At 67.8% G+C, this 22,648-nt stretch overlaps 4 protein-coding genes across 4 annotated transcripts; 3 read left to right on the top strand and 1 right to left on the bottom strand.

Moving 5' to 3' along the window:
* The first annotated feature begins 280 nt into the window (after positions 1 to 280).
* KRI1 (KRI1 homolog) lies at positions 281 to 5,538 on the top strand. The gene is made up of 19 exons (XM_074930106.1): positions 281 to 421; positions 571 to 638; positions 762 to 867; positions 956 to 1,064; positions 1,188 to 1,245; positions 1,345 to 1,394; positions 1,494 to 1,590; positions 1,683 to 1,757; positions 1,867 to 1,982; positions 2,056 to 2,170; positions 3,014 to 3,109; positions 3,205 to 3,375; positions 3,474 to 3,549; positions 3,640 to 3,716; positions 3,834 to 3,960; positions 4,616 to 4,746; positions 4,836 to 4,900; positions 4,987 to 5,082; positions 5,185 to 5,538. The coding sequence occupies exons 1-19, from the start codon at positions 340 to 342 to the stop codon at positions 5,519 to 5,521; spliced, it is 2,052 nt and encodes a 683-aa protein (XP_074786207.1). The 5' UTR covers positions 281 to 339; the 3' UTR covers positions 5,522 to 5,538.
* Positions 5,539 to 5,574: 36 nt separating this feature from the next.
* On the bottom strand, positions 5,575 to 9,729 carry ATG4D (autophagy related 4D cysteine peptidase). Its single transcript, XM_074930107.1, has 11 exons — positions 9,501 to 9,729; positions 9,023 to 9,106; positions 8,752 to 8,925; positions 8,428 to 8,622; positions 7,281 to 7,530; positions 7,117 to 7,181; positions 6,882 to 7,012; positions 6,705 to 6,783; positions 6,529 to 6,605; positions 6,316 to 6,435; positions 5,575 to 6,204 (listed from the first exon to the last, which is right to left on the bottom strand). The coding sequence occupies exons 1-11, from the start codon at positions 9,619 to 9,621 to the stop codon at positions 6,028 to 6,030; spliced, it is 1,473 nt and encodes a 490-aa protein (XP_074786208.1). The 5' UTR covers positions 9,622 to 9,729; the 3' UTR covers positions 5,575 to 6,027.
* Positions 9,730 to 14,428: 4,699 nt separating this feature from the next.
* S1PR5 (sphingosine-1-phosphate receptor 5) lies at positions 14,429 to 17,587 on the top strand. The gene is made up of 2 exons (XM_074929854.1): positions 14,429 to 15,307; positions 17,560 to 17,587. The coding sequence occupies exons 1-2, from the start codon at positions 14,499 to 14,501 to the stop codon at positions 17,585 to 17,587; spliced, it is 837 nt and encodes a 278-aa protein (XP_074785955.1). The 5' UTR covers positions 14,429 to 14,498.
* On the top strand, positions 16,663 to 22,621 carry KEAP1 (kelch like ECH associated protein 1). Its single transcript, XM_074930150.1, is given in 7 exon segments — positions 16,663 to 16,705; positions 17,560 to 18,235; positions 19,726 to 19,824; positions 19,826 to 20,412; positions 21,492 to 21,697; positions 21,771 to 21,947; positions 22,054 to 22,621. Coding segments are annotated over 6 exon segments (1,818 nt in total). The 5' UTR covers positions 16,663 to 16,705; positions 17,560 to 17,653; the 3' UTR covers positions 22,221 to 22,621.
* Positions 22,622 to 22,648: the final 27 nt, after the last annotated feature.

The raw sequence follows: 22,648 nt of genomic DNA, 5'->3' as shown, positions 1-22,648 counted from the left end.
GAGGGGTCTGGGGGAGGCATGGGGACAGCGTGAGGCTCGGGGGTCCCGCCTGGGGGTGGAGGAAACTCTGGCGGGGGGGAAGGGGGATGGAGGCTCGGGGGGGGCGCTCTGGGGATCCCGGAGCGGGCGGGGAGGGATTTGGGGGAGCAGCGGGAGCGGGTGGGCCCCACCCGAGGCGCCGGGAGCGTTTCCCTTTTAAGATCGGAAGAAGACGGGGCGGGGCGACAGGGGAAGGGGGCGTGGTGATAGGGAAAGGGAGCGCGTCCGTCACACACACCACACCCCGCATACCCCCGTCACGTGACGGCGGCGGCGGAAGTGGCGGTCACGTGGGCGGAGATGCCGGAGCCGGAGCTGCGCGTGAACGCGGCCTTCGCGGAGCGGTACCGGCGGTACCGGCGGCGCGAGGAGCTGCAGCGGCGTGAGCGGGGCGGGGCCAGCGGCCGGGAGGGGCGGGGCTTCGGGGGAGGGTAACGGAGCCCGGGAAGGCGGAGCGGGGGAAGGACCACACCGGGAAGGGCGGGAGGGGGTTGTCCCCGGTACCGGTGGCTGAGGGCCCCCCCCCCGCAGTGCAGGACCGTTATGGGGACAGCGGGGACAGCTCCAGCTCCGAGACCGACTCCAGCGGGGACGAGGTGGTGAGTTGAGGGTTCCCCACTCCCGGACTCCCGAGCCCCGGTCACCGGGGTTCCCTCCCACACCCCGGGACTCCCGGGTCCCCCCCGCGCCGCTGACTCCACCCCCCGGGGTCCCCCCGCCAGGCCCTGGACCCCCGCCTGGAGCGGGACTTCTACCGGACCTTGGCGCTGCTGAAGACCCGGGACCCCCGGATCTACCGGGAAGACGCCACCTTCTACAGCCAACGAGGTACCGCGGGGGGGGGCCCCCAAAACCCCGGGGGGGGGCCCCAAACGCGGGGGGGTCCCCCAAAACCCCCCATCCCCTCCCTGCCCAGATTCCTCGTCGGGGAGCGATGCTGAGGAGGAGGAGGAGGAGGAAGAGCGCCCGGCCAAGCCGATGTACCTGAAGGACTATGAGAGGAAGGTGGTGCTGGAGAAGGAGGGGTGAGAGGGGGGTTTTGGGGGGGCGGGGGCTTTTTTTTGGGGGGGCGGGGGGGGGTCTTTTTGTTTTTTGCCGGGAGGGGGGTGTGTTAATCCTGGACTCTGACCCTCCCACCTTCCCCGCAGCAAATACGTGGATGAGGAAGATGAGGAGGCTGAAGAGGCAGCGGCTGAGCGGAGGAAGGTGGGTTGGGGGGGGACACGACACAGGACTGTGTGTGACCCCCCCAAATCACTCTGTTCCCCCCCACCTTGGTGCTGACCCCCCCGTTTCTCCCCACAGCGAGCGGCCTCCAGGAGCTACGCAGAGGAGCAGCGGGAGCTGAAGGAGAGGTGGGGGGGCTGCGATGTTTTGGGGGGGCTCTGATGCTTTGGGAGGGGTTCCCGGAATGGTGAGGGGGGGTAACTGTGGGTGTGTCCCCCCCCCGGCAGCTTCCGAGCCTTCGTGGCTGACAGTGAAGAGGAGGAGGAGGAGGAGGGCGGGGGCTCGGCCCTGCTCCGACGGCGCAACCGGACAGCGGAGGAGAAGGTGAGGCTGGGGGGGATTTGGGGGGTCCCAGGGGGATTTTGGGGGTTTGTGGGGGGGTCCCAGGGCTGACGCTGCGTGTGTGCCCCCCCCAGGAGCAGGAGGAGGAGGATTACATCCGCTGGCTGAAGGGGCAGGGGGAGGCCCCCCCGGAGCCGCTGCAGGACCTGGTGAGGGGGCTGAGGCCGGGCACAGCTCGTGGCAGCGATGGCCCTGTGACGCAGGGGGGGTGCGTGTGTGCCCCCCCCCGTCCTCAATTCCCCCCCCCTCGCCCCACAGGTGCCCCTCCAGCAGTACTGGACCGACCCCGCGCTGGACCCCGGCGAGCGCTTCCTGCGCGATTACATCCTCAACCAGGGCTACCGCCAGGAGGAGGAGGAGGAGGAGGACGAAGGGTGAGCGGGACCCCCCCCAGCACCCCCAAAACCCCCCCGCACCCCTTTCACCCTCCCCCTGTGTCCCCCCCAGGGCGTCCCCCCCCCGCCTGGCCGACTCCTCGGACGAGGGCGAGCTCTTCCTGGCCCGGCAGGAGGATTTCGAACGTCGTTACAATTTCCGCTTCGAGGAGCCCGACGCCGAGCAGGTTGGGGGGGGGGGGGGATTTGGGGGGTAAAATTGAAGGGGTGGGGGGTGTCAAATTTAAGGAGGGGGGGGTCTAAAGTTTAAGGAGGGATCTAAAATTTAAGGGGGGGAAAGGTGTAAAATTTGAGGGGTGACGGGGTGTAAAATTTAAGGGGTGGGGGTTTTAAAATTTAAAAGGGGGATATGTCAAATTGAAGGGGTGGGGGGGTGTCAAATTTAAGGAGGGAGCGTGAAATTTAAGGGGGGGGTTTCTAAAATTTAGGGGGTGAGGGGTGTAAAATTTAAGGGGTGGGGGTGTAGAAAGTTTTAGGAGAAGGATCTAAAACTGAAGGGGTGGGGGGTGTAAAATGGAAGGGGTGAGGGGGGGCTGAAATTTAAGGGGGGGGGGGGTTTCCTAAAATTTAAAGGAGGGGTCTAAAGTTTAAGGGGTGAAGGGTGTAAAATTGAAGGAGTGGGGGGAGTCTAAAATTTAAGGGGGGGTTGTGTCAAATTGAAGGGGTGGAGGGTGTAGAAAATTTAAGGAGAGGGGGCTAAAACCGAAGGCGTGGGGGGCGTAAAATTTAAGGGGGGGGTCCTGAAATTTAAGGGGTGATAAGTGTAAAGTTTAAGGGGTGATGGGGTGTAAAATTTTAGGGGTGGGGGTTTTAAAATTTAAGGGGGGGGGGGGGAATGTGTCAGGGGGGGTGTGTGTCAGATTTAAGGAGGGATCTAAAATTTAAGGGGGAGCCCTGAAATTTAAGGGGTGAAAGGTGTAAAGTTTAAGGGGTCGGGGGGGGGTTAAACTTTAAAAGGGGGATGTGTCGGATGGAAGGGGTGGGGGGCGCTGACCCCGGCCCCCCCCCAGGTGCAGACGTACCCCCGGGCCATCCCCACCTCGGTGCGGCGCCGGGACGAGCGGCGGAAGGAGAAGCGGGAGCAGATTCGGGAGAGGAAGAGGAAGGTGAGGGGGGGTTCGGGGGGGCAGGACAGACACCCAGAGGCTCCGTCGCCTCCGTCCGTCCGTCCCCGGCACCGCGTCCGTCCGTCCGTCCGCAGGAGAAGGCGCGGAAGCGGGAGGAGCTGAAGCAGCTGAAGAACCTGAAGCGGGAGGAGGTGGCGGCGCGGCTGGAGCGGCTGCGCGAGGCCACCGGCAACGCCGCCGTGGGCTTCGCCCCCACCCTCCTCCAGGAGGACTTTGACCCCGCCCAGCACGACCGGCTGATGGCGGTGGGTGTCCGCGACCCCCCCGTCCCCAAACCTCTGTGTGCGCCCCCCCCCAAATCTGTGTCCCCCTCCCTGACCCCCCCGACGCTTTGCTCCCGCAGGAATGTTTCGGCGACGATTATTACGGGCTGGGGGAGGAGGAGAAGCCGCAGTTTGAGGAGGAGGAAGGGCTGGATGGTGAGTGGGGAGGGGGGGGGGGGGCGCGTGGGTACTGTCACCCCCTCCTGTCCCCTAGGGGGTGTCACTGTGTCCCCCCCCCCTCGACAGACAACTGGAACTGGGATGCCTGGACGGGCCGGGAGGAGGGGGAGCACGAGCCCCACTGCGAAGACCCCGATTTTGTGGTACGTGTGTATCCCCCCCCAGGCTGAGGCCGGGCAGAACTCATCCCAGGGGTGGGCGGTGCAGGCAGGGTGCAGCCAGCACCCCCCACACCCCTCCTTGCCCCCCCCCCCGTGCAGATGGACGCCGATTACAACCCAGAAGCCCCCCCCCCAAAACGGCGGCAGCCCCCGGCGCTGGGGAAGCAGCGGCGCAAGACGCGGTTCAGGGAAGCGGTGGAGCGGGAAAAGCCGACCTTTGACCCAGGTGAGCGCTTGGGGGGGTCACAGCGGGGACCCCCCTCGAGTCCTGAGACCCCCCCTCAAATCTCTGAAACACCCCCGAATTTCTGAACCCCCCTCAAATCCCCGAGACCCCCCCAATCTCCAAGACCCCCAAATCCCTGAAACCCCTCCAAATTTTTGAGACACTCTCAAATCCCCAAGACCCCCCCGAATTCTTGATACCCCCCCAAATCCCCAAAACCTTCCCCATCCCTGAGACCCCCCTCAAATCCCTGAAACCCCCCAAATCCCCGAGATCCCCCCAAATCCCTGAAACCCCCCCAAATTCTTGATACCCTCCCAATCCCCAAACCCCCCCCAGATCCCTGAAACCCCTGATCCCCAAGACCCCCCCAAATCTCTGAAACCCCCCAAATCCCTGAGACCCCCCTCAAATCCCCCAAATCTCCAAGACGCCCTTCAAATACCTGAAACCCCCCCAAATCCCCAAGACCCCCCCAAATTCCTGAAACCCCCCAAATCTCCAAGACGCCCTTCAAATACCTGAAACCCCCCCCAAATCCCCAAGACCCCCCAAATCTCCAAGACGCCCTTCAAATACCTGAAACCCCCCCCAAATCCCCAAGACGCCCCCTCAAATCCCTGAAGCCCCCCCAAATCCGTGCCCCCCCCCGCAGCCGCCAGCACCTTCGAGCAGTACCTGGAGGAGTTTTACCACCTGGACTACGAGGACCTGGTGGGGGACCTGCCCTGTCGCTTCAAGTACCGCAGCGTCCTCCCCTGTGACTTCGGCCTCACCACTGACGAGGTAGAGCCCCCCCCGCGGCGTTCCTGGGCCCCCCCCTGGGGTGTCTGTGCCCCCCAACTCTGCCCCATACCCACCCACCGCCCCCCCAGATCCTGGCAGCTGATGACAAGGAGCTGAACCGCTGGTGCTCCCTGCGCAAGACCTGCATGTACCGGTGAGGAGGGCACGGGGGTGGGGGGGGGTCCTCTGTGTGTGTCCCCCCCCATTTTTGGGGGGGCTCAGCACCCCCCTCGCCCCCAGCTCGGAGCAGGAGGAGCGGCAGGATCAGGCCAACTACAGCCGGCGGGCGCAGAACACTTGGAAAAAGCAACAGATCTTCAAATCCCTCATGGCTGAGTAAGTTTGGGGGGCCCCGGGGGGGGTTTGGGGGGTCCCTGCGGGGGGGGGAAGGGGGGTACACAGTCCCCCCTCACCCCCATCCCACCCCACCCCCCCCAGGCCTGAGGAACCGGCGCCAGCGGCCAAACCCAAGGTGGGGAAGAAACGGCGGGACAAGCGGAAGCGAGCGGAGGAGTCGGGAACCTCAGAGCCCCCCCCAAAGCCCGAGGGGGCCCCCCCGCACCCCACAACGCGCCCCCCCCAGCCCGGGGGGGCCCGACGGCGGGGCTCAGCCCCCCTGGGCCCGGCGGTGCGGTTGGGGGGCCGGGATTTCAGCGGGAAGAGGTTGGAAGCCTTCGGCCTCAACCCCCGGCGACTGCGGTACCGGCAGCTGCTGCGGCAGCAGCGCAAAAAGGGGGGGGCGGCGGCGGGGGGGGGCAAAGCCCCCCGGGCCTGATCTGGCACCCGGGGGGACACGTGGTGACCGAGAAACACCCTCACGGGCCGCGCTCTGGTTCAAGTTCATTTTTAATTGTGGGGGGTGGACAGACAGACGAACGAGGGGGGGTCCTGAGTGGAGCAATAAATAATCCCCCCCCCCTCGCCGCGAGCAGCGTGTGATGGCCAAAAAAACCACCAGTTGGGGGGGGGTGGGAATGTGGCCCCCGCGGTGCTGGGGGGGTCCCTGTGCTGAGGTGGGGGGGGGGGGGGGGGGTATGGGGTGGGCTCAGCTTGGCCCCCCCCCCACCCGAGACACGGCAAACGCCGGCCCTGAGCGCCGGTCCCGGTGCAGTAGTGAACCAAAATAGCCCCAAACCTGAGGGGGGGTCACCATGGCCCCCCCAAACCGCAGCAGCCCCCCCGAAACGTAGTGCCACCCACCCCCCAAACTACAGCAGCGGCACCCCGAGAGCCTGATCCAGTGTATGGGGGGGGTCAAGGGTCCTGTTGGGGTGGGGGGGTTCAGAGGAAAACAAACTCGTCAGCACCGGGTTTTTTGGGGCGCTTGCCAGCGCGGGGGGGCTGCGGCGGCGGGGGGGGCCGTGGGGCTGGGGGGGGCTCCAGGCCATGATCCGGTGCTTGTCCCTCCGCCAGCGTGAAGATGGGGTAACGCTCCGGCGCCAAGGGGGGGGTCAAGACCTGGAGAAGGGAGATGGGGGGGGTACGGGGTGAGGAAGGAATCGGGAAAGGTGGAAGGGGGGGCACCCTAAAATCCAACACACGCCCCCCCCCTCCTGCCCGGGGCCTCACACGGGCCAGGTCAGCGCAGAGCTCCTCCAGGTCCCGCTCGCCGCCGGCGTAGAAGCCGATGGTGCAGCTGGGATCCATCTTCCCAAAGGCCATTTTCCGTGGGGAGCCGCAGTGGAAGGACTGGGGGGGGGGCAGGAGATTATTTTCGGGGGGGTTACACCCTGCTGTGACCCCCCTTTTATTGAGGGGGTGTCCCCATTCCCCAGCACCCACCTGCAAGGGGAAGTTCTCCCGGGAGGTGTCCACGAAGGGCTGGCAGTAGTGAGGGTCCAGGTAGATTAAGAAATCATCTAAGGGGGGGGGGGGGGGGAAAGAAGTTGTTGGGGTGCCCCCCCCCATCCCTGGGGTGCCCCCCACCTGCCCAACCCGCGTGGTGCCGGCGCTGGTACCCTGGAAGCCGATGAAGTAGAGCGAGTGCCGGGGTTTGCCGCCGATGATGCCGACACAGGATTTCAGCTTCAGCAGCTCCTGGGGGGGGGACACGTATAAATTTGGGGGTCGGGGGGTCCCAGGAGCCACCGCGGCAGCACTGGGACCCCAACTCCCGGCACAACCGTCCCCCCCACCTTGACACAATCCACGTAAATGGGGTTCAAGGTCTCGCCCCCCAACCGCACCGGCACCAGCACCACGACGGCGCGACGCTGCCGGGGCTCCAGCGCGGGCGCCACCAGCCCGGCGACGTCCCCCTTGTAAACTGCCAAAAAAAATGGAGGGGGGGGGACACACTGCTTATCAGGGTGCTCAAACTCCCCCCAAAACGGGGGAGAGGGACCCCCTCTGTGCCGCCGCGGCGCGTACCGGTACAATCCTGCGAGACGTAGACCGAGAGGCCGCGGGTCTCCGGGCAGGTTTCCACCGCCCTCCTGCCACGGGAGGGGCTGAGTCGTGTGAAGGGGGGGCTGCAACCCCCCGAAATGAAGAGGGGAGCTCCCCCGCCCCCCCTCAGCCCCCTCCCTGCTCACCGGAGGATGTGGGCGACGATGGAGGGGCCGTACCAATCCCCGGCTTTTTTCCCGGCGTCCCGGCCCAGTTCCACCAAGCGGTGGATGCCGAAGGGTGCCCGGGGGTGGTCGGCGAACCAGGCCACGATGGCGCGGTGCCGCCGCTCCGCCTCCCGGGGGGGGGCCCGGGGGGGTTCCTGAGGGGATCCTGGAGAGTTCCATTGCCATCCTGGGGGGTCCTGGAGGGCTCCTGGGGGGTTCCGTGACCGTCCTGGGGGGATCTGGGGTGGGTCTGGGGTGTCCTGAGGGGTCCCGTGGACACCCTGGGGGTCCTGGAGGGCTCCTGGGGGGGTCCTGTGGCCATGCAGGGGGTTCCTATGGGGCTCTGTGTCCATTCGGGGGGTCCTGGGGTGTCCTTGGGGGTCCCGTGTCCATACTGAGGGGATCCTGGGGGCTTCCTTGGCCATCCTGGGGGGTCCTGTGGCCATCCTGGGGGGTCCCATCATCATCCTGGGGGGCCGGGGGGTGCCCTGGGGTTCCCACATCCATCCTGAGGGGTCCTGGAAGTGTCTGGGGGTGTCCTGTGATCATCCTGGGGTGCCAGGGGGGGCCCTGGGGGTCCCATGTCCATCTTGAGGGGTCCTGTGGCCATTCTGGGGGGGGTCCCGTGTCCATGCGGAGGGTCCTGGGGGGGTCCTTTGGGGTCTCATGTCCATACTGAGGGGATCCTGGGGCTTCCTTGGCCATCTTGGGGTGCTGGGGGGGGTGCTGAGGTTCCTGGGGGGTCCCGCATCCATCCTGAGGGTGTCTGGGGGGGGGTCCCATGGCCACCCTGGGGGGTCCTGGGGGGCTCCACATCCATCTTGGGTGTCCTGGGGTGTCCTTGGGGATCCTGTGTCCATCCTGAGGGGATCCTGGGGGCTTCCTTGGCCATCCTGAGGCTATCTGGGGGGGGGGGGGGGGGGGGTGTCCTGTGGCCATCCTGGGGGGCCAGGGGGGGCCTTGGGGGTCCTATGTCCATCCTGAGGGGTCCTGGAGGGATCCTGGGGGCTTCCTTGGCCATCCTGGGGGGCCCTGTGGCCAGCCTGGGGGGGCAGAGGGGGCCCTGGGGGTCCCATGTCCATTCTGAGGGGTCCTGGGGGGGTCCTAGCAGGGTGGAGTGCCCCACCTGGGGTATCCCGTGTCCATCCTGGGGGTTCCCGGGCTGATCCTGAGGGGTCCCGTGTCCAGCCTGGGGGCTCCTGTCTCCATCCTGGGGGGGTCCTGGGGGGTCCCGCTCCATCCCGGGGGGGGGGTCCCGCTGTGTCCCACCGCCGCCGCGACCCGGCCTCCACCTCCAGCAGCGCCTCAGGCCACGTCCAGTCTGGGAGCAGCAGCGGCGGGGTGGGGGGGTATCGTGGGGGCAGCCCCGGGGCGGGGGGGAGGGGGGGGGGGCACCCCAGGAGTTTTGTTTTGGGGGTGTTTGGGTTTTTTTTCCCCCCCCTCCCCTTACCCCTGCCCAGCAGGTGCAGGACGAGGCCCTGGGCCAGCAGCATCTGGGCGCTGCGCAACATGCACCCCCACCCGCCGTCCGTGGTGCGGGGGGTCCCCTCCAGCGCCGGGAAGCCCCGCCGGTACGTCAGCCACAGCCGGGAGGTGAAATCCCGCTGGAAACGGGCCAGATCCTCTGCGGGGGGGGGAATGGGGGGGGTAGGAGACACCCCCCCTGCTTCAGCCCCAAAAAAACATCGCGGGGTTCCCCCCCCCGCCCCCCCAACACTCACCCTCGGCTCCCAACCGGTAGACGCGGCCCAGGAGGTGGAGGGGGGAGAGTTTGCTGAAATGGGGCCTCGTTCGCACCGTCCAGCCTGAGGGGGGGGGAACGGGGGGGTCAGCGGGGACCCCGGTCCCGGTTTCCCCCCCCGGTCCCGCTTTCTCTCCCTCCCCGGTCCCGGTTTTCCCCTCCCCGGTCCCAGGACCGCCCCCCTTTAGTCTGTCACCCCCCCCCCCCGGTCCGGTCACTCCCTCCCGCCGTCCCGGGACCCCCCCGCGGTCCGGTGTTACCCCCCTCCCCCGTCCGGTTGCCCCCCGTGGTCCCAGGACCCCCTTCCCCCGGTCCGGTCCCCCCGTCCCGCGGTCCCGGTTTTTCCCCCTGGACCCCCCCGGTCCGGTCCCCCCGTCCCGCGGTCCCGGTGTCCCCCGCCGGTCCGGTTTTGGGACCCCCCCCCGGTCCGGTGTCGCACCCCCCCGCCAGGCCCGCACCGTATCGGACGCTGTTCCAGGCCGAGAGGAAGCGGCCCCGCACCCGCGCCCCCTCCTCAGCCCCGGGGGGGGTCCCGGGGCCGCCGTCCTCGCCCCCCCCCCGTTTCGGCCCCGCGCTCATGGCGGCGGCGCGCGGGGCGGGGCGGGGTCCCGGCGGGGGCGGGGCCGTTCCCGGGTGGTACCGGTACCGCCACCCGCTGCTGCCGCCGCCGCCGCCATCTTGGTTGTGGGCGCGACGCCGGAAAAGGCGACAGCGCCGGGCGGAAGTGGCGTAAAAGGGGGCGGGGCGAAGGAGGCGGGGAGGGGTCGCCATGGTGATGAGCACGTGTGCCTGCGGGGGGGGCACAGGGCCCCCATGAGGGGACACGGGGGGTCACAGGGACGTTTTGGGGCACATTGGGGGGGTCACAGGGACCTTGTGGAGCCAAGAGGGGGACAAAGGGACCCCCTGGGGTCACACTGGGGGGCACAGGGACCCCCAGAGGTCATGGGGGGGGGACAGAGACCCCATAAGGGGTCATGGGGGGGGTACAGGGACCCCAAAGGGGACACTGGGGGTCACAGGGACATTTTGGGGCACATTGGGGGGGTCACAGGGACCCTGTGGAGCCAAGAGGGGGACAAAGGGACCCCCTGGGGTCACACTGGGGGGCACAGGGACCCCCAGAGGTCATGGGGGGGGGACAGAGACCCCATAAGGGGTCATGGGGGGCACAGGGACATTTTGGGGCACATCGAGGTGTCACAGAGACCCCGTGGGGCCATGGGGGGACCTGGGGAGGTGGGGACACCCCGACACCCCCATGGGGGACCCCCCCACAGCCCCCCCCCCCCGCAGGGCCGCTCACCCCTGCGCAGTGGGGCCGCAGACAAGGGGCTGGGGGGGGGGGGCAAGCAGCGGGGATGGGGGGCAAAGGGCACCCCCCAACCCCCAAGAGGGGTCCCAGCCCCCCTGAAAATGGCTCCCGCCCCCCATAAAGGGGTCCCAGCCCCCCAGCCGGCGCTGCTGCCCCATAGCGGGGTGCCTGCCCCATAGAGAAGCCTTCCCAGCCCCCCAGATTGGGGGGGGGTGTGTCCCCCCCCCCAGATCGACGTGCGACTGCTGCTGGTGCACGCACCGTGGGAGCGGGGACCCCCCCCCTCCTAAACCGCAGCCCCGCCGCCCCCCCGGCAGCCGTGGGGCTGGCCCCCCACCGTGCCGGTGTGGGGCGGGGTGCGCCGGTGCCGCGGGCGCCTTTGGCAGCGCCGAGCCCAGCACCTGCCCCCGCCCGGGGGGGTTCCCAGCGCCCAAAATGGGGGGGGGGACACACACACCCCACCCCACCCCATAGGACCCCTCCCATGTGTGGGACCGTCCTGGCCCTACACCCCCCCCGTCCTCATCCCCCCCCGTGGGACAGGGACACCCCCCCCCCCCCCAAATCTCTGTGGGATCCGAGCGTCTGCCCCCCCCCCCCCCCCCCGTGGGAGATTGGGGTTCCCCCATGTGGGATGGGGGGGGCGAAGGGGGGGGGGGGGGGGGGGGGCAGGTTGGGGCCTGCCCGGACAGACGGCCGGACAGACAGACAGACACCGGCAGCAGCGGGAGGCCCAACCGGTTCGGCGGGGGGGGGGGGGGTACGGGGGGGGGCGGCGGGGGGGGGAATGGGGTGCGTGGTCTCCTCTGGAGCACATCTGGGGGGGGCTGAGGGCACATCTGGGGGGGATCTGGGCACATCGGGGGGGCTGGGGCATATCTGGGGGGGGTCAGGGTACACCTGGGGGTGGGGGGGGGATCTGGGGGGGGGCGGGGGGACGTCTGGGGGGGTTGAGCACGTCGCGGGGGGGGGGGGGAGCATCTGGGGGAGGTCGGGCACATCTAGGGGGGCTTGAGAACATCTGGGGGGGCTTGGGCGTGTTGGGGGGGGCTTAGGCACATGGGGGGTTAGTTTAAGCATATGGGGGGGGGGCTCAGGCTGATCCAGAGGGGGCTGGGCATCTCTTGGGGGGGTTGGGCACATCTGGGGGGGCTTTGCACATCTGGGGGGGGGCCCTGGAGGGGATCTGGGAGGGTTGGGGGGCTCTGGGGGTGGTTTGGGGGGGGTCTCAGATCCGGGTGGGGACGGTGACCCCCAGGGGTGTCCCACAGTGGGGGCGGGGGGGGGGTCTCGGGAGGGGGGAGGGTGGGAGGAGCTGCCCCGCCCCCCCACGCCCCCCCCCGGCCCCGCCCGGCCCCGCCCGGCCCCGCCGCGCCCCACCGGAGCCAGCGCGGAGCGGCGGAGCGGAGCCGGGTCCCGCGGTGAGTCCGGGGGGGGGGGACACACACACACACAGGGGCAGGGACCCCCCCAACCCGACCCCCCACCCCACGCGGGGAACGGACACGGGGGGTGGGGAGGATACCGGCAGGCTGCAGTGGGGAAACTGAGGCACGGAGGGGAGCGGGGGGGCGGCGCTATGAGGCTGGGGGGGGGGGGCATTCCCATTCCCCCTCCCGGGGAACGGCCCCCCCGGCCCCCCCGGGGAGGACTGCAGCTGCATCCCGGCCCCACACCTCCCCTGACCCCCATTATCCCCCCCCACGGCTGCAGAGACCCCCCCAGTCCTGCCCCACACCTCCCCTGACCCCCATTATCCCCCCCCACAGCTGCAGGGACCCCCCCAGTCCTGCTCCACACCTCCCCTGACCCCCATTATCCCCCCCCCCGGCTGAGAGACCCCCCCAGTCCTGCCCCACACCTCCCCTGACCCCCATTATCCCCCCCCACAGCTGCAGGGACCCCCCCAGTCCTGCCCCACACCTCCCCTGACCCCCATTATCCCCCCCCCCGGCTGAGAGACCCCCCCCAGTCCTGCCCCACAGCTCTCCCGACCCCCATTATCCTGCCCCACAGCTCCTGCCCCCCCCATCCCCTCCCGTGGGGCCCCGCCAGCGCCGTGGGGCCCCGGCCGCACCCATCCTGCCCCAAATATTTGGGCAGGTTCCCCCCCCCATGGCGGGACCCCGCGGCCGCCCCCGACACGCTGCTGCTCGCCCGGGCTCGCCCGGCGCCCGCCTTGGTGGGGGGTGGGGGGAGCCCACGCGTGAGGCGAGCACCCACGGGTGCGTGTGGGGGGTCCCCGCGGGGCGCGCGCTCGCGAGCACACGCGTGTGCAAATACCCCGTGGGGTGCAGGCCCGCAAGCGCGCACGTGTGCGCAGGCCCCCCCCCCCCCCCCGGGGCTCGCTCGCCTACGCACGGGAGAGCGTTCGGGGTGCACAACCCCCCCTCCGGGGTGCGCTCGCCCGCTCGCACCCACACGGGAGCGTTCGGGGCGCACGGCGGCACGTGCGCGTGGGGGCACGACCGACCCTTCGGGCCACGCGCGGGCGCACGGACCCCGTGGGGCACGAGTGGGCCTGGGAGCCCTGTGGGGGGGCCCTGGGAACCCTGTGGGTGCGCGCACACGCGCACACAGACCCGTTAGGGTGCAGCTGGCAAGCGCGTGCACGCGCACGGACCTTTCGGGGCACGCGCTTGTGAGCTCCCACCCCCACGGGACTGTTCGGGGTGTGCGCTGGAGTGTGTGTGCACGTGCACGACCCTTTGGGGTGCTCACTCACCAGCTCCCATCCCCATGGGACCGTTTGGGGTGAACCCCTGTAAGCGTGCAAATGTGCTTCTTTGCACGCTCGCAAGCTCACAACCCCACAGGACTGTTTGAAGTGCACCCCTGTAAGTGTGCAAATGTGCACAGACCTTTTGGGGTGCACGCTCACGAGCTCACATCCCCACGGGAACGTTTGGGGTTCACCCCTGTAAGTGTGCAAATGTGCAAAGAACTTCTGGGGTGCACACTCACGAGCTCACATCCTCATGGGACCGTTCGGGGTGCACGCTTGTGAGTTCCCATGCACACAGCCCCTTTTGGGGGGACACGCTTGGGCACACACACCTGCACGTAAACCTTTTGGGGTGCACGCTCACAAGCTCACATCCCCACGGGTCCGTTTGGGGTTCACCCCTGTAAGTGTGCAAATGTGCAAAGAACTTCTGGGGTGCACACTCGCAAGGTCACATCCCCACAGGACCATTTGGGGTGCGCCCCTGTAAGCGTGCAAATGTGCACAGAGTATTTGGGGTGCTCGCTCACGAGCTCTCACCCCCACAGGACCGTTTGGGGTGTGCGCTGGCGAGTGTGTGCACGTGCACGAACCCTTTGGGGTGCGCGCTTGCAAGCGTGTGCGCGTGCACACACACACAGGGCTCTTTTGGGGTGCACACACGTGAATGTACGCAAGCGCATGGCTCTTTCGGGGTACGTGCTTGTGAGTGCCCGTCCCCACGGGATCATTCAGGGCGCTCCCCTGTAAGTGTGCAAATGTGCACAGATCTGCTGGGGTGCACACTCGCGAGCTCACATCCCCATGGGACCGTTTGGGGTGCCCCCCCACAAGCGTGCGAGCGTGCACAGATTGTTTGAGGTGCGCGCTCACGAGCTCACATCCCCACGGGAACGTTTGGGGTGCACCCCTGTAAGTGTGCACATGTGCAAAGAACTGCTGGGGTGCACACTCACGAGCTCACATCCCCATGGGACCGTTTGGGGTGCCCCCCCACAAGCGTGCGAGCGTGCACAGACCTTTTGGGGTGCGCGCTCGTGAGCTCCCATCCCCACGGGACCGTTTGGGGTGCACGCTCACAAGCGTGCGAGTGCACACAGACCCTTCGGGGTGTGCGCTCACGAGCGTACAGCCCTTTGGGGGTGCACACCCCTCTCGGGGCACCCGCTCACCCCCCGTGTGTCCCCCCCCTCCAGCTCCCGCCATGTAGCCGCCCCCAGGATGGCGCCGGGGCCCTTCCCCGAGGACGCGGTTCTCGCCCTCCACTACAACTACACCGGGAAGCTCCACGCCGGGCGCTACCGGGGCGGCCTTCGCCCCGAGACCCTCCTCTTCCTCCTCGTCTGCGGCTTCATCGTGGTGGAGAACCTGGTGGTGCTGGTGACCATCTGGAGGACCAAGAAGCTCCACTCGCCCATGTTCTACCTGCTGGGCAACCTCACCCTCTCCGACCTGTTGGCTGGCGTCGCCTACACCGCCAACATCGTCCTCTCGGGCGCCAACACCTTACGGTTGACGCCGGCGTTGTGGTTCTTGCGGGAAGGCGGAGTCTTCCTCACCTTGGCTGCTTCGGTCTTGAGCTTGTTGGCCATCGCGGTTGAGCGTCACCTCACCATGGCGCGGGTGCGGGTGACGCGGGGGGACAAGAGGGGGCGGATGTGGTCGTTGGTGGCGGCCAGTTGGGGGGTTTCGGTGGCGTTGGCGGCGTTGCCGGGCTTGGGTTGGAACTGCCTGGGCGACCTCCCGGCCTGTTCCACCGTCCTCCCTCTCTACTCCAAGCGTTACGTCTTCTTCTGCGTCGCCGTCTTCCTCGCCATCCTCCTCACCATCGTCGTCCTCTACGCTCGCCTCTACCGCGCCGTCCGGCGCTCGGCCAACCTCCGCCCTTCGCCGAAATCGCCGGCGTTGTTGAAGACGGTGACGGTGGTGGTGGGGACCTTCATCGCTTGTTGGTCCCCGCTCTTCCTCCTCCTGCTGCTGGACGCCTGGTGCTGCCCGCGGGCGTGCGCCGTGCTCTACCACGCCGACTACTTCTTGGGTTTGGCCATGGCCAACTCTTTGCTCAACCCCCTCATCTACACCGGCACCAGCCGGGAGATGTGCCGGGCCGTGCTGCGCCTGCTGCGCGGCGGCGGGTGTCACCACCGCGGGGGGACGGGGGACGGCAGCGCCGCGGGGGGACGCGGCGGTGGAGGAGGTGGCGGCGGCGGTGGCACCTCCGGGAGGTCCTCGGGGAGGCGGAGGGACACCAGTGGGGGAGGAGGGGAGACCAGTGGTGGGGGGAGGGAGGGGAAGGGGGAGGTGGCACAGGGGTGAGGGGGGGGTGTGGGACAGGGTGCTGGCATCATCCCTGTCCCCGTGTCTGTCCCTGTCCCCAGCCTGGCATTTGTTCCTGTCCCGGTGTCCACCTTGTCCCCATCCCTGGTCCCTGTGCTTGGCCCCGGTCCCGGCCCTGGCCCCACCCGTGTCCTGTCCCCGTGTCCACCCTGCGCTCGTTCCTGTCACTGTCCCCATCCCTGTCCCTGTGTCCACCCTGGCCCCATCCCTGGCCCCACCCGTGTCCTGTCCCCGTGTCCACCCTGCGCTCGTTCCCATCCCCATCCCTGTCCTTGTCCCCATCCCTGTCGCCATGTCCTATCCTGTCCCCATCTTGTCACTGTCCCCGTCCCTGTCCCTGTGTCCATCCTGTCCCCATCCCTGTCCCCACCCCCGTCCCCACGAGGACACTCTCATGTCGTCCCCCCTCCGCGCTGACAGGGTCTGGGGGGGGGAGCCTGGGGCATCCCTGTCGCTGTCCCCGCGCCCCCCCGTCACCCCCCCACCCCTCTCGCCGGTTTTGTATCGAGTTTTTAATAAAAGGCCTTTTCGGAGCCACCCCCGCCTGGCTCGTCCCCCCCCCCCGAACCGCGACAGCGTGGGGACACCCCCGGGGGACACGGGGAGGGGACACGGGGAAGACCCCACCCCCCGGGTGACACGGGGATGGCCCGAGGGACATCAGCCCCCAGAGAGACATGGGGACACCAACGGGGGACACCAGGACACCCCCCCCCCCCCGGTGACACCCTTGGTGACACCCGGAGCCCCCCCCCCATCCCCGGGTGACACGGGGACCCCCACGGGGGACACCTGACACCCCCCCCCCGGTGACACCCTTGGTGACACCCGGAGCCCCCCCCCATCCCCGGGTGACACGGGGACCCCCACGGGGGACACCTGACACCCCCCCCCCCGGTGACACCCTTGGTGACACCCGGAGCCCCCCCCCATCCCCGGGTGACACGGGGACCCCCACGGGGGACACCTGACACCCCCCCACCCCCCGGTGACACCCGGAGCCCCCCCTCTCTTCCCGGGGTGACACGGGGACCCCCACGGGGGACACCGAGACCCCACCCCCGGTGACACCCCCCCACACCCCCCCGTGACGCCACCGCCCGCCCCCACCTCGGACTCTTATTCTGGCGGGGCGGGAGCGGGACGTGGCGGCGCTGACGTCACGCGCGGGGCGGGGCCGCGGGGACTCTTACCGCGGCGGGGGCTCCGCGCGCTGCTTAGTCACGGCCCCCCCCGCCCCCCCCCCCCGCCGCATCCCGCCGCCGCCGGGGCCGCGCCATGGCCGGGTGAGACCCCCGGGACCCCCCCGACTCCCTCCCGGGACCCCCCCACCCCCCCCCCCGCCCGGCCCCGCCCCCGGAACCCTCCCCCCAGGACGGGGTTGGGGGGGGTTTGGGGGGGTCCTGGCGCCTCGGAGCCTGCACCCCACAACCCCCCCCCCCGGTAAACACGGGGGGCACGGGTGGGAGATACCCCCCCCCCGGGGTGGAGGGTGCGGGGAGGGAGGGGGCCTGCAACGGGAAACTGGGGGGCGGGGGGGAGGTAGTGGGGACCCCTCCGTGCCTCAGTGTCCCCCGTGGGTGCGGGGAGGGGGGGCCCTTCCCTGTGACACCCCCCCCGTGCCTCATTTTCCCCACAGTGAGCCAAGGGGGACCCTTCCCTAAGCCCCCCCCGCTGCAGTTCCCCCAGGGCATGCGGAAGGGGGGTGTGTGTTGTCCCTTCCCTCTGCCCCCCCCCCCCGTGCCTCAGTTTCCCCACTGTGTCCTGGGGCTGATCGGGCGGGTGTGGTTGTGTCTCTCTTTCCCCCCCCCCCCCCAGTGCCTCAGTTTCCCCAACACACACTGGGGCTGATCCGGAGGGGGGGGTGAGGTGTGTTTCTTCCCTCTGCTCCCCCCCCCGCCCCATGCATCTGTGTCCTGAGGCTGATCTGGGGGGGGTCTCTGCCTCCCCCTCGTGCCTCAGTTTCCCCTCTGTGTCCTGAGGCTGATCTGGGGGGGGTCTCTGCCTCCCCCTCGTGCCTCAGTTTCCGGAACCTCTGTGTCCTGAGGCTGATCTGGGGGGGGTCTCTGCCTCCCCCTCGTGCCTCAGTTTCCCCATCACCCCCCCCCCGCCTCTAACCCCCTCCCCTCTCTCTCCACAGGTTCTCATCCCCCCGCCACCCCTCCTAGCCACCCCCCCCCCCTTTCCCCATTCCGCCTTCCCCACCCCAGGGGGGGCCCTGCGATGCTGGCGCCATGTCCTCCTCCTCTTCTTCCTCCTCCTCCTCCTCGCCGCCTCCCCCCGAATGCCAAGCGGAGGTGACCCCCTCCCCGGGGGGGTCGGGTTCTTTCAGCTACAGCCTGGAGGAGCACCCCAAGGCGGCCTTGGCCATCATGAACCAACTGCGCCTGGAGCGGCAGCTCTGCGACGTCACCCTGCGCGTCCGCTACCGCCGCGACGTCCCTCCGGCCGATTTCCCGGCTCACAAAATCGTTTTGGCTTCGTCCAGCCCGGTTTTTAAAGCCATGTTTACGACGGGTTTGCGAGAACGAGGGATGGAGGTGATCCCCATCGAAGGGGTTCACCCGCGGGTGATGGAGCGGTTGGTGGAATTCGCTTACACGGCGTCCATCTCGGTGGGGGAAAAATGCGTCCTGCACGTCATGAACGGCGCCGTCATGTACCAGATCGACAGCGTCGTCCGCGCCTGCTGCCACTTCCTCGTGCAGCAGCTGCACCCCAGCAACGCCATCGGCATCGCCAACTTCGCCGAGCAGATCGGCTGCCTCGAGCTGCGCCAGAAAGCCCGCGAGTACATCTACAGGCACTTCGGGGAGGTGAGAGGGCACCGGGGGGGACACGCCCCGACACCCCGAAAAGGGACGGGACGGCGGAGGATGGAGGCTCTTTGAGGGGATGGGGGGGGGCTTGGGGAGGAGAATTGCTGGGGTGGGGGAGACTTTTGGGTTTGGGGAGCGGGGAGGGGGAGACCCCTGGGATGGGGGAGCAGGGAGGAGCCCCCCCTGGAGGATGGGGGGGAGAGTCCTGGGATGGGGGAGCAATGAGGAGCCCCCTCGAGGGGATGGGGGGGCTTGGAGAGAACTCCAGGGATGGGGGATCAGGGAGGAGCCCCCCCGGAGGATGGGGAGCAATGAGGAGCCCCCCTCAGGGGTTGAGGGGGCTGGGGAACAATGAGGCCCCCCCTTCCCAAAGGATGGCGTAGATGGGGAGCAGGGAGGAGCCCCCTTGAGGGGATGGGGGGGGGCTTGGGGAGGAGAATTGCTGGGGTGGGGGAGACTTTTGGATTTGGGGAGCAGGGAGGGGGAGACCCCTGGGATGGGGGAGCAGGGAGGAGCCCCCCCTGGAGGATGGGGGGGAGAGTCCTGGGATGGGGAAGCAATGAGGAGCCCCCTCGAGGGGATGGGGGGCTTGGAGAGAACTCAAGGGATGGGGAAGCACTGAGGAGCCCCCCTCAGGGGTTGAGGGGGCTGGGGAACAATGAGGCCCCCCTTCCCGAAGGATGGGGTAGATGGGGAGCAGGGAGGAGCCCCCTCGAGGGGATGGGCAGGAAGGAGACCCCCCAGGAGGTGTGTGGGGGGGATCTGGGGGTCATGAGGAGGAGACCCCTGGGACTGGGGAGCAGTGAGAAGCCCCCCCTTGGGGGCTGCAGGACCTGAGGAGTGGCCCCCCCCACCTCATTCAACATGGTGTCACAAGTGGGGGGCCCCCACCCCATTTAATATGAACTGTTGGGGGGTGTCACAGGGTTGGGGTGACCCCCTCATCCCCTTCACACAGGCTGGCAACTGGGGGGGGCTATCACAGATCTGGGGGTGCCCACCCCAGTTCATACAAACTTGGGGGGGTATCACAGAGCTGGGGGGCCCCCACCCCATTTAATACAAACTGTTGGGCGGGTGTCACGGATCCAGGGAGGGCCCCCATTCCATTTAATACAAACGGGGGGGTGTCACAGAGCTGGGGGGCCCCCACCCCATTTAACCAAACTGTTGGGCAGGTATCACAGATCCAGGGGGGCCCCCACCCCATTTAATACAAACTGAGGGGGGTGTTACAGATCTGGGAGGGCCCCCATGCCATTTAATACTAACTGGGGGGGTATCATAGAGCTGGGGGGGCCCCCCATTGCCCCCCCCGGCAAGGGAACACACAACTGCAGCAAAACCCGCGGGGCAAAGGCCGCCCGTCGCCTCGGGCGCAGGGTTTGGGGCCGGTGCTGAGTTTCAGGGGGCTGCCGCGTCCCCCCCCCCCCCCCCCCCCCCAACAAACCTCACTCCTTGTCCCCCCCCCCCTCCACCTCCGCCAGGTTTCGAAACAAGAGGAATTCTTCAACCTGTCCCACTGCCAGCTGGTGACCCTGATCAGCCAGGACGAGCTGAACGTGCGCTGCGAGTCGGAGGTTTTCCCACGCCTGCATCAACTGGGTGAAACACGACTGCCCGAGCCGGCGGCCCTACGTGCAGGCGCTGCTGCGCGCCGTGCGCTGCCACTCCCTCACCCCCCACTTCCTCCAAACCCAGCTCCAGAAATGCGAAATCCTCCGCTCCGACACCCGCTCCAAGGATTACCTGGCGCAGATTTTCCAGGATTTAACTTTACATAAAGCCACGCAGGTGTTGCCTTGCCGGACGCCCAAAGTGGGCCAGCTCATTTACACCGCCGGCGGTTACTACCGCCAGTCCTTGAGTTACCTCGAAGCCTACAACCCCCACGACGGTTCCTGGATCCGTTTAGCTGATCTCCAGCTTCCCCGGAGCGGTTTGGGGGGTTGTGTGGTGGGGGGGCTTTTTTACGCGGTGGGGGGGCGGAATAATTCCCCCGATGGGAACACGGACTCGGCCGCCATCGATTGCTACAACCCCATGACCAACCAGTGGTCGCCCTGTGCCCCCATGAGCGTCCCCCGCAACCGTATCGGGGTGGGGGTCATCGACGGGATGATTTACGCCGTGGGGGGGTCACATGGATGTATTCACCATAGCAGCGTGGAAAGGTGAGGGGGGTACTGGGGGTGAACTGGGTCTAGAGGGGGTGGGAGGTCTGCTCTGAGGTGTTGGGGGGGGGCAGATTTGTCCCTGGGGGGGGGCCCAAATTTCTCCCTGGGGCTGATAATAGGTCTTGTTTTGCTTGGGGGGGGGGTCACATCTGCCTCAGGGTGAGCTCCAAATCTGCCCTGCAGCTGATAACATGAGCCTTGGTCTGTTTGGGGGGGGCCCAAATCTGCCCCGGGGGGTGTCTAAATTTATCCAGGGGGGCAGATTTGTCCAATAACATGAGCCTTGATCTGTTTTTGGGGGGGGGGGGTTGGGGGGCAAATCTGCCCAGTTGGACCTAAATTTATCCAGGGGGATCCCAAATCTGTCCTGGGGGGCCCTAAATCTGCCCTGGGGCTGATAACATGAGCCCTGGTCTGGTGGGGGGGGGGGGGGGGGGGGGGCGGCAAATCTGCCCCGGGGGGCCTAAATCTACCCCAGGGCGGATAATGTGAACCCTGGGGGCACAAATCTGCCTTGGGGGTCCCCAAATCTGCCCCTGGGCTGATGAGCCCTGGTCTGCCCTGGGGGGCACAAATTGGCCCTGGGGGGCCCTAAATCTGCCCCTGGGGCTGAAACCACAAGTCCTGGTTTGCTCTGGAGCAGGGGGGGGGAGCCAAGTTTGCCCCTGGGGGGGGGGCACAAACCCCAGTCTGCCATGGGGTAGTGGTGGTGGGACACAGATCATCCACCCCCCGGGCTGATAAACACATATTTCCTGGGGGGGGGGGGGGGGCCAGCTAACGAAATTGATTACACAAGCTCAGCCCTACAGGGCAGGGTTGTGGGGGGGGGTGTGTTATCAAGGCTCTAATTGGGGGGGGGGGGGGGTGGGGGGTGGGAGTGTAGGGTGTGTGTTACTAGGGCTCTAATTGGTAGGGGGGTACAAGGGCTCTAATTGGGGGGGGGGTATTAGAGCTCTAATTGGGAGGGGGGTAGGTTATTAGGGCTCTAATGGGGGGTGGTGGTATTAGGGCTCTAATTGGGGCCTGGACTCACCCTGGGGGTGTTGTTTTGTGTCCCCCCCCCCCATCCCCAGGTATGAGCCAGAGAGGGACGAGTGGCAGCTGGTGGCCCCGATGCTGACACGACGGATCGGGGTGGGGGTGGCCGTGCTGAACCGCCTCCTTTACGCCGTGGGGGGGTTTGATGGCACCACCCGCCTCAGCTCCGCCGAGTGTTACCACCCCGAGCGCGACGCCTGGCGAGCCATCGCCCCCATGGCCACCATCCGCAGCGGCGCCGGTGAGGGAACGGGGAGGGGGGGGGCCCTAAAGTGAATTAAAGAGGGGTTTAACTCCACTCCTTTCCCCCCCAGGTGTGTGCGCCCTCAATAACTGCATTTACGCCATGGGGGGCTATGATGGGACGGACCAGCTCAACAGCACCGAGCGCTACGAGGTGGAGACGGACGCCTGGAGCTTCGTGGCGCCGATGCGGTACCGGCGCAGCGCCCTCGGCGTCACCGTCTACCAGGGCAAGATCTACGTCTTGGGTAGGTTGTTTGGGTTGGTTTTTTTTTTTTTAGGGGGGGTGTTGGTTGTCTCCTGTTTTGTTTGAGGGTGTGGGGAGTAAACTCCAAGGGTTTTGTCTGTGCGCAGGAGGCTACGACGGCCACACGTTCCTGGACTCGGTGGAGTGTTACGACCCCGCGAGCGACGCCTGGACGGAGGTGACGCGGATGACGTCGGGGCGCAGCGGGGTGGGGGTGGCCATCACCATGGAACCCTGCCGCAAACAAACCGACCGTCCCGACTGTCCCTGCTAACCCCGGCGCCGCCGTGGGGGGGGGGCAGCGAGGGGCTGGAGAGTGGGGGGACACACACAGAGACACAGACACACGCGCACCGGCTGGTTTTCCTCCCTCCATCGCCCCCCCTCGCTCCTTTTCCCCACGGCGGCGGGTAAACACGCGGTGAGGGGGGGTTGGGATGTCACCCCTGGCCCCCCCCTACGCGGCACAGGACTGTGCTTTCGGCCACACAGCTTAGGGGGGTGTGGGGGGGTGTGCAGCACCCCCAAAATCCCCCCCCCCCGCCCCTTTCCTGGTTTTGCGGGGAGGGGGGAAGCTGGATTGGCACCCACCTCCCAGCCCGGCGGGCGACTGACTGGTTTTAATGATTTCCAAATCCCGTTGTTACATAAATAAAAAAAGACTTTTGTGATTAAGCCTGGGGGGAGATTCAGCGATGTTTG

Source organism: Athene noctua, chromosome 31 (assembly GCF_965140245.1).
Source record: "Athene noctua chromosome 31, bAthNoc1.hap1.1, whole genome shotgun sequence".
Classification (NCBI taxonomy): Eukaryota; Metazoa; Chordata; class Aves; order Strigiformes; family Strigidae; genus Athene; species Athene noctua.
The sequence above is the reverse complement of the archived record's forward strand: the minus strand, read 5'-3'. Positions and strand labels throughout refer to the sequence as shown.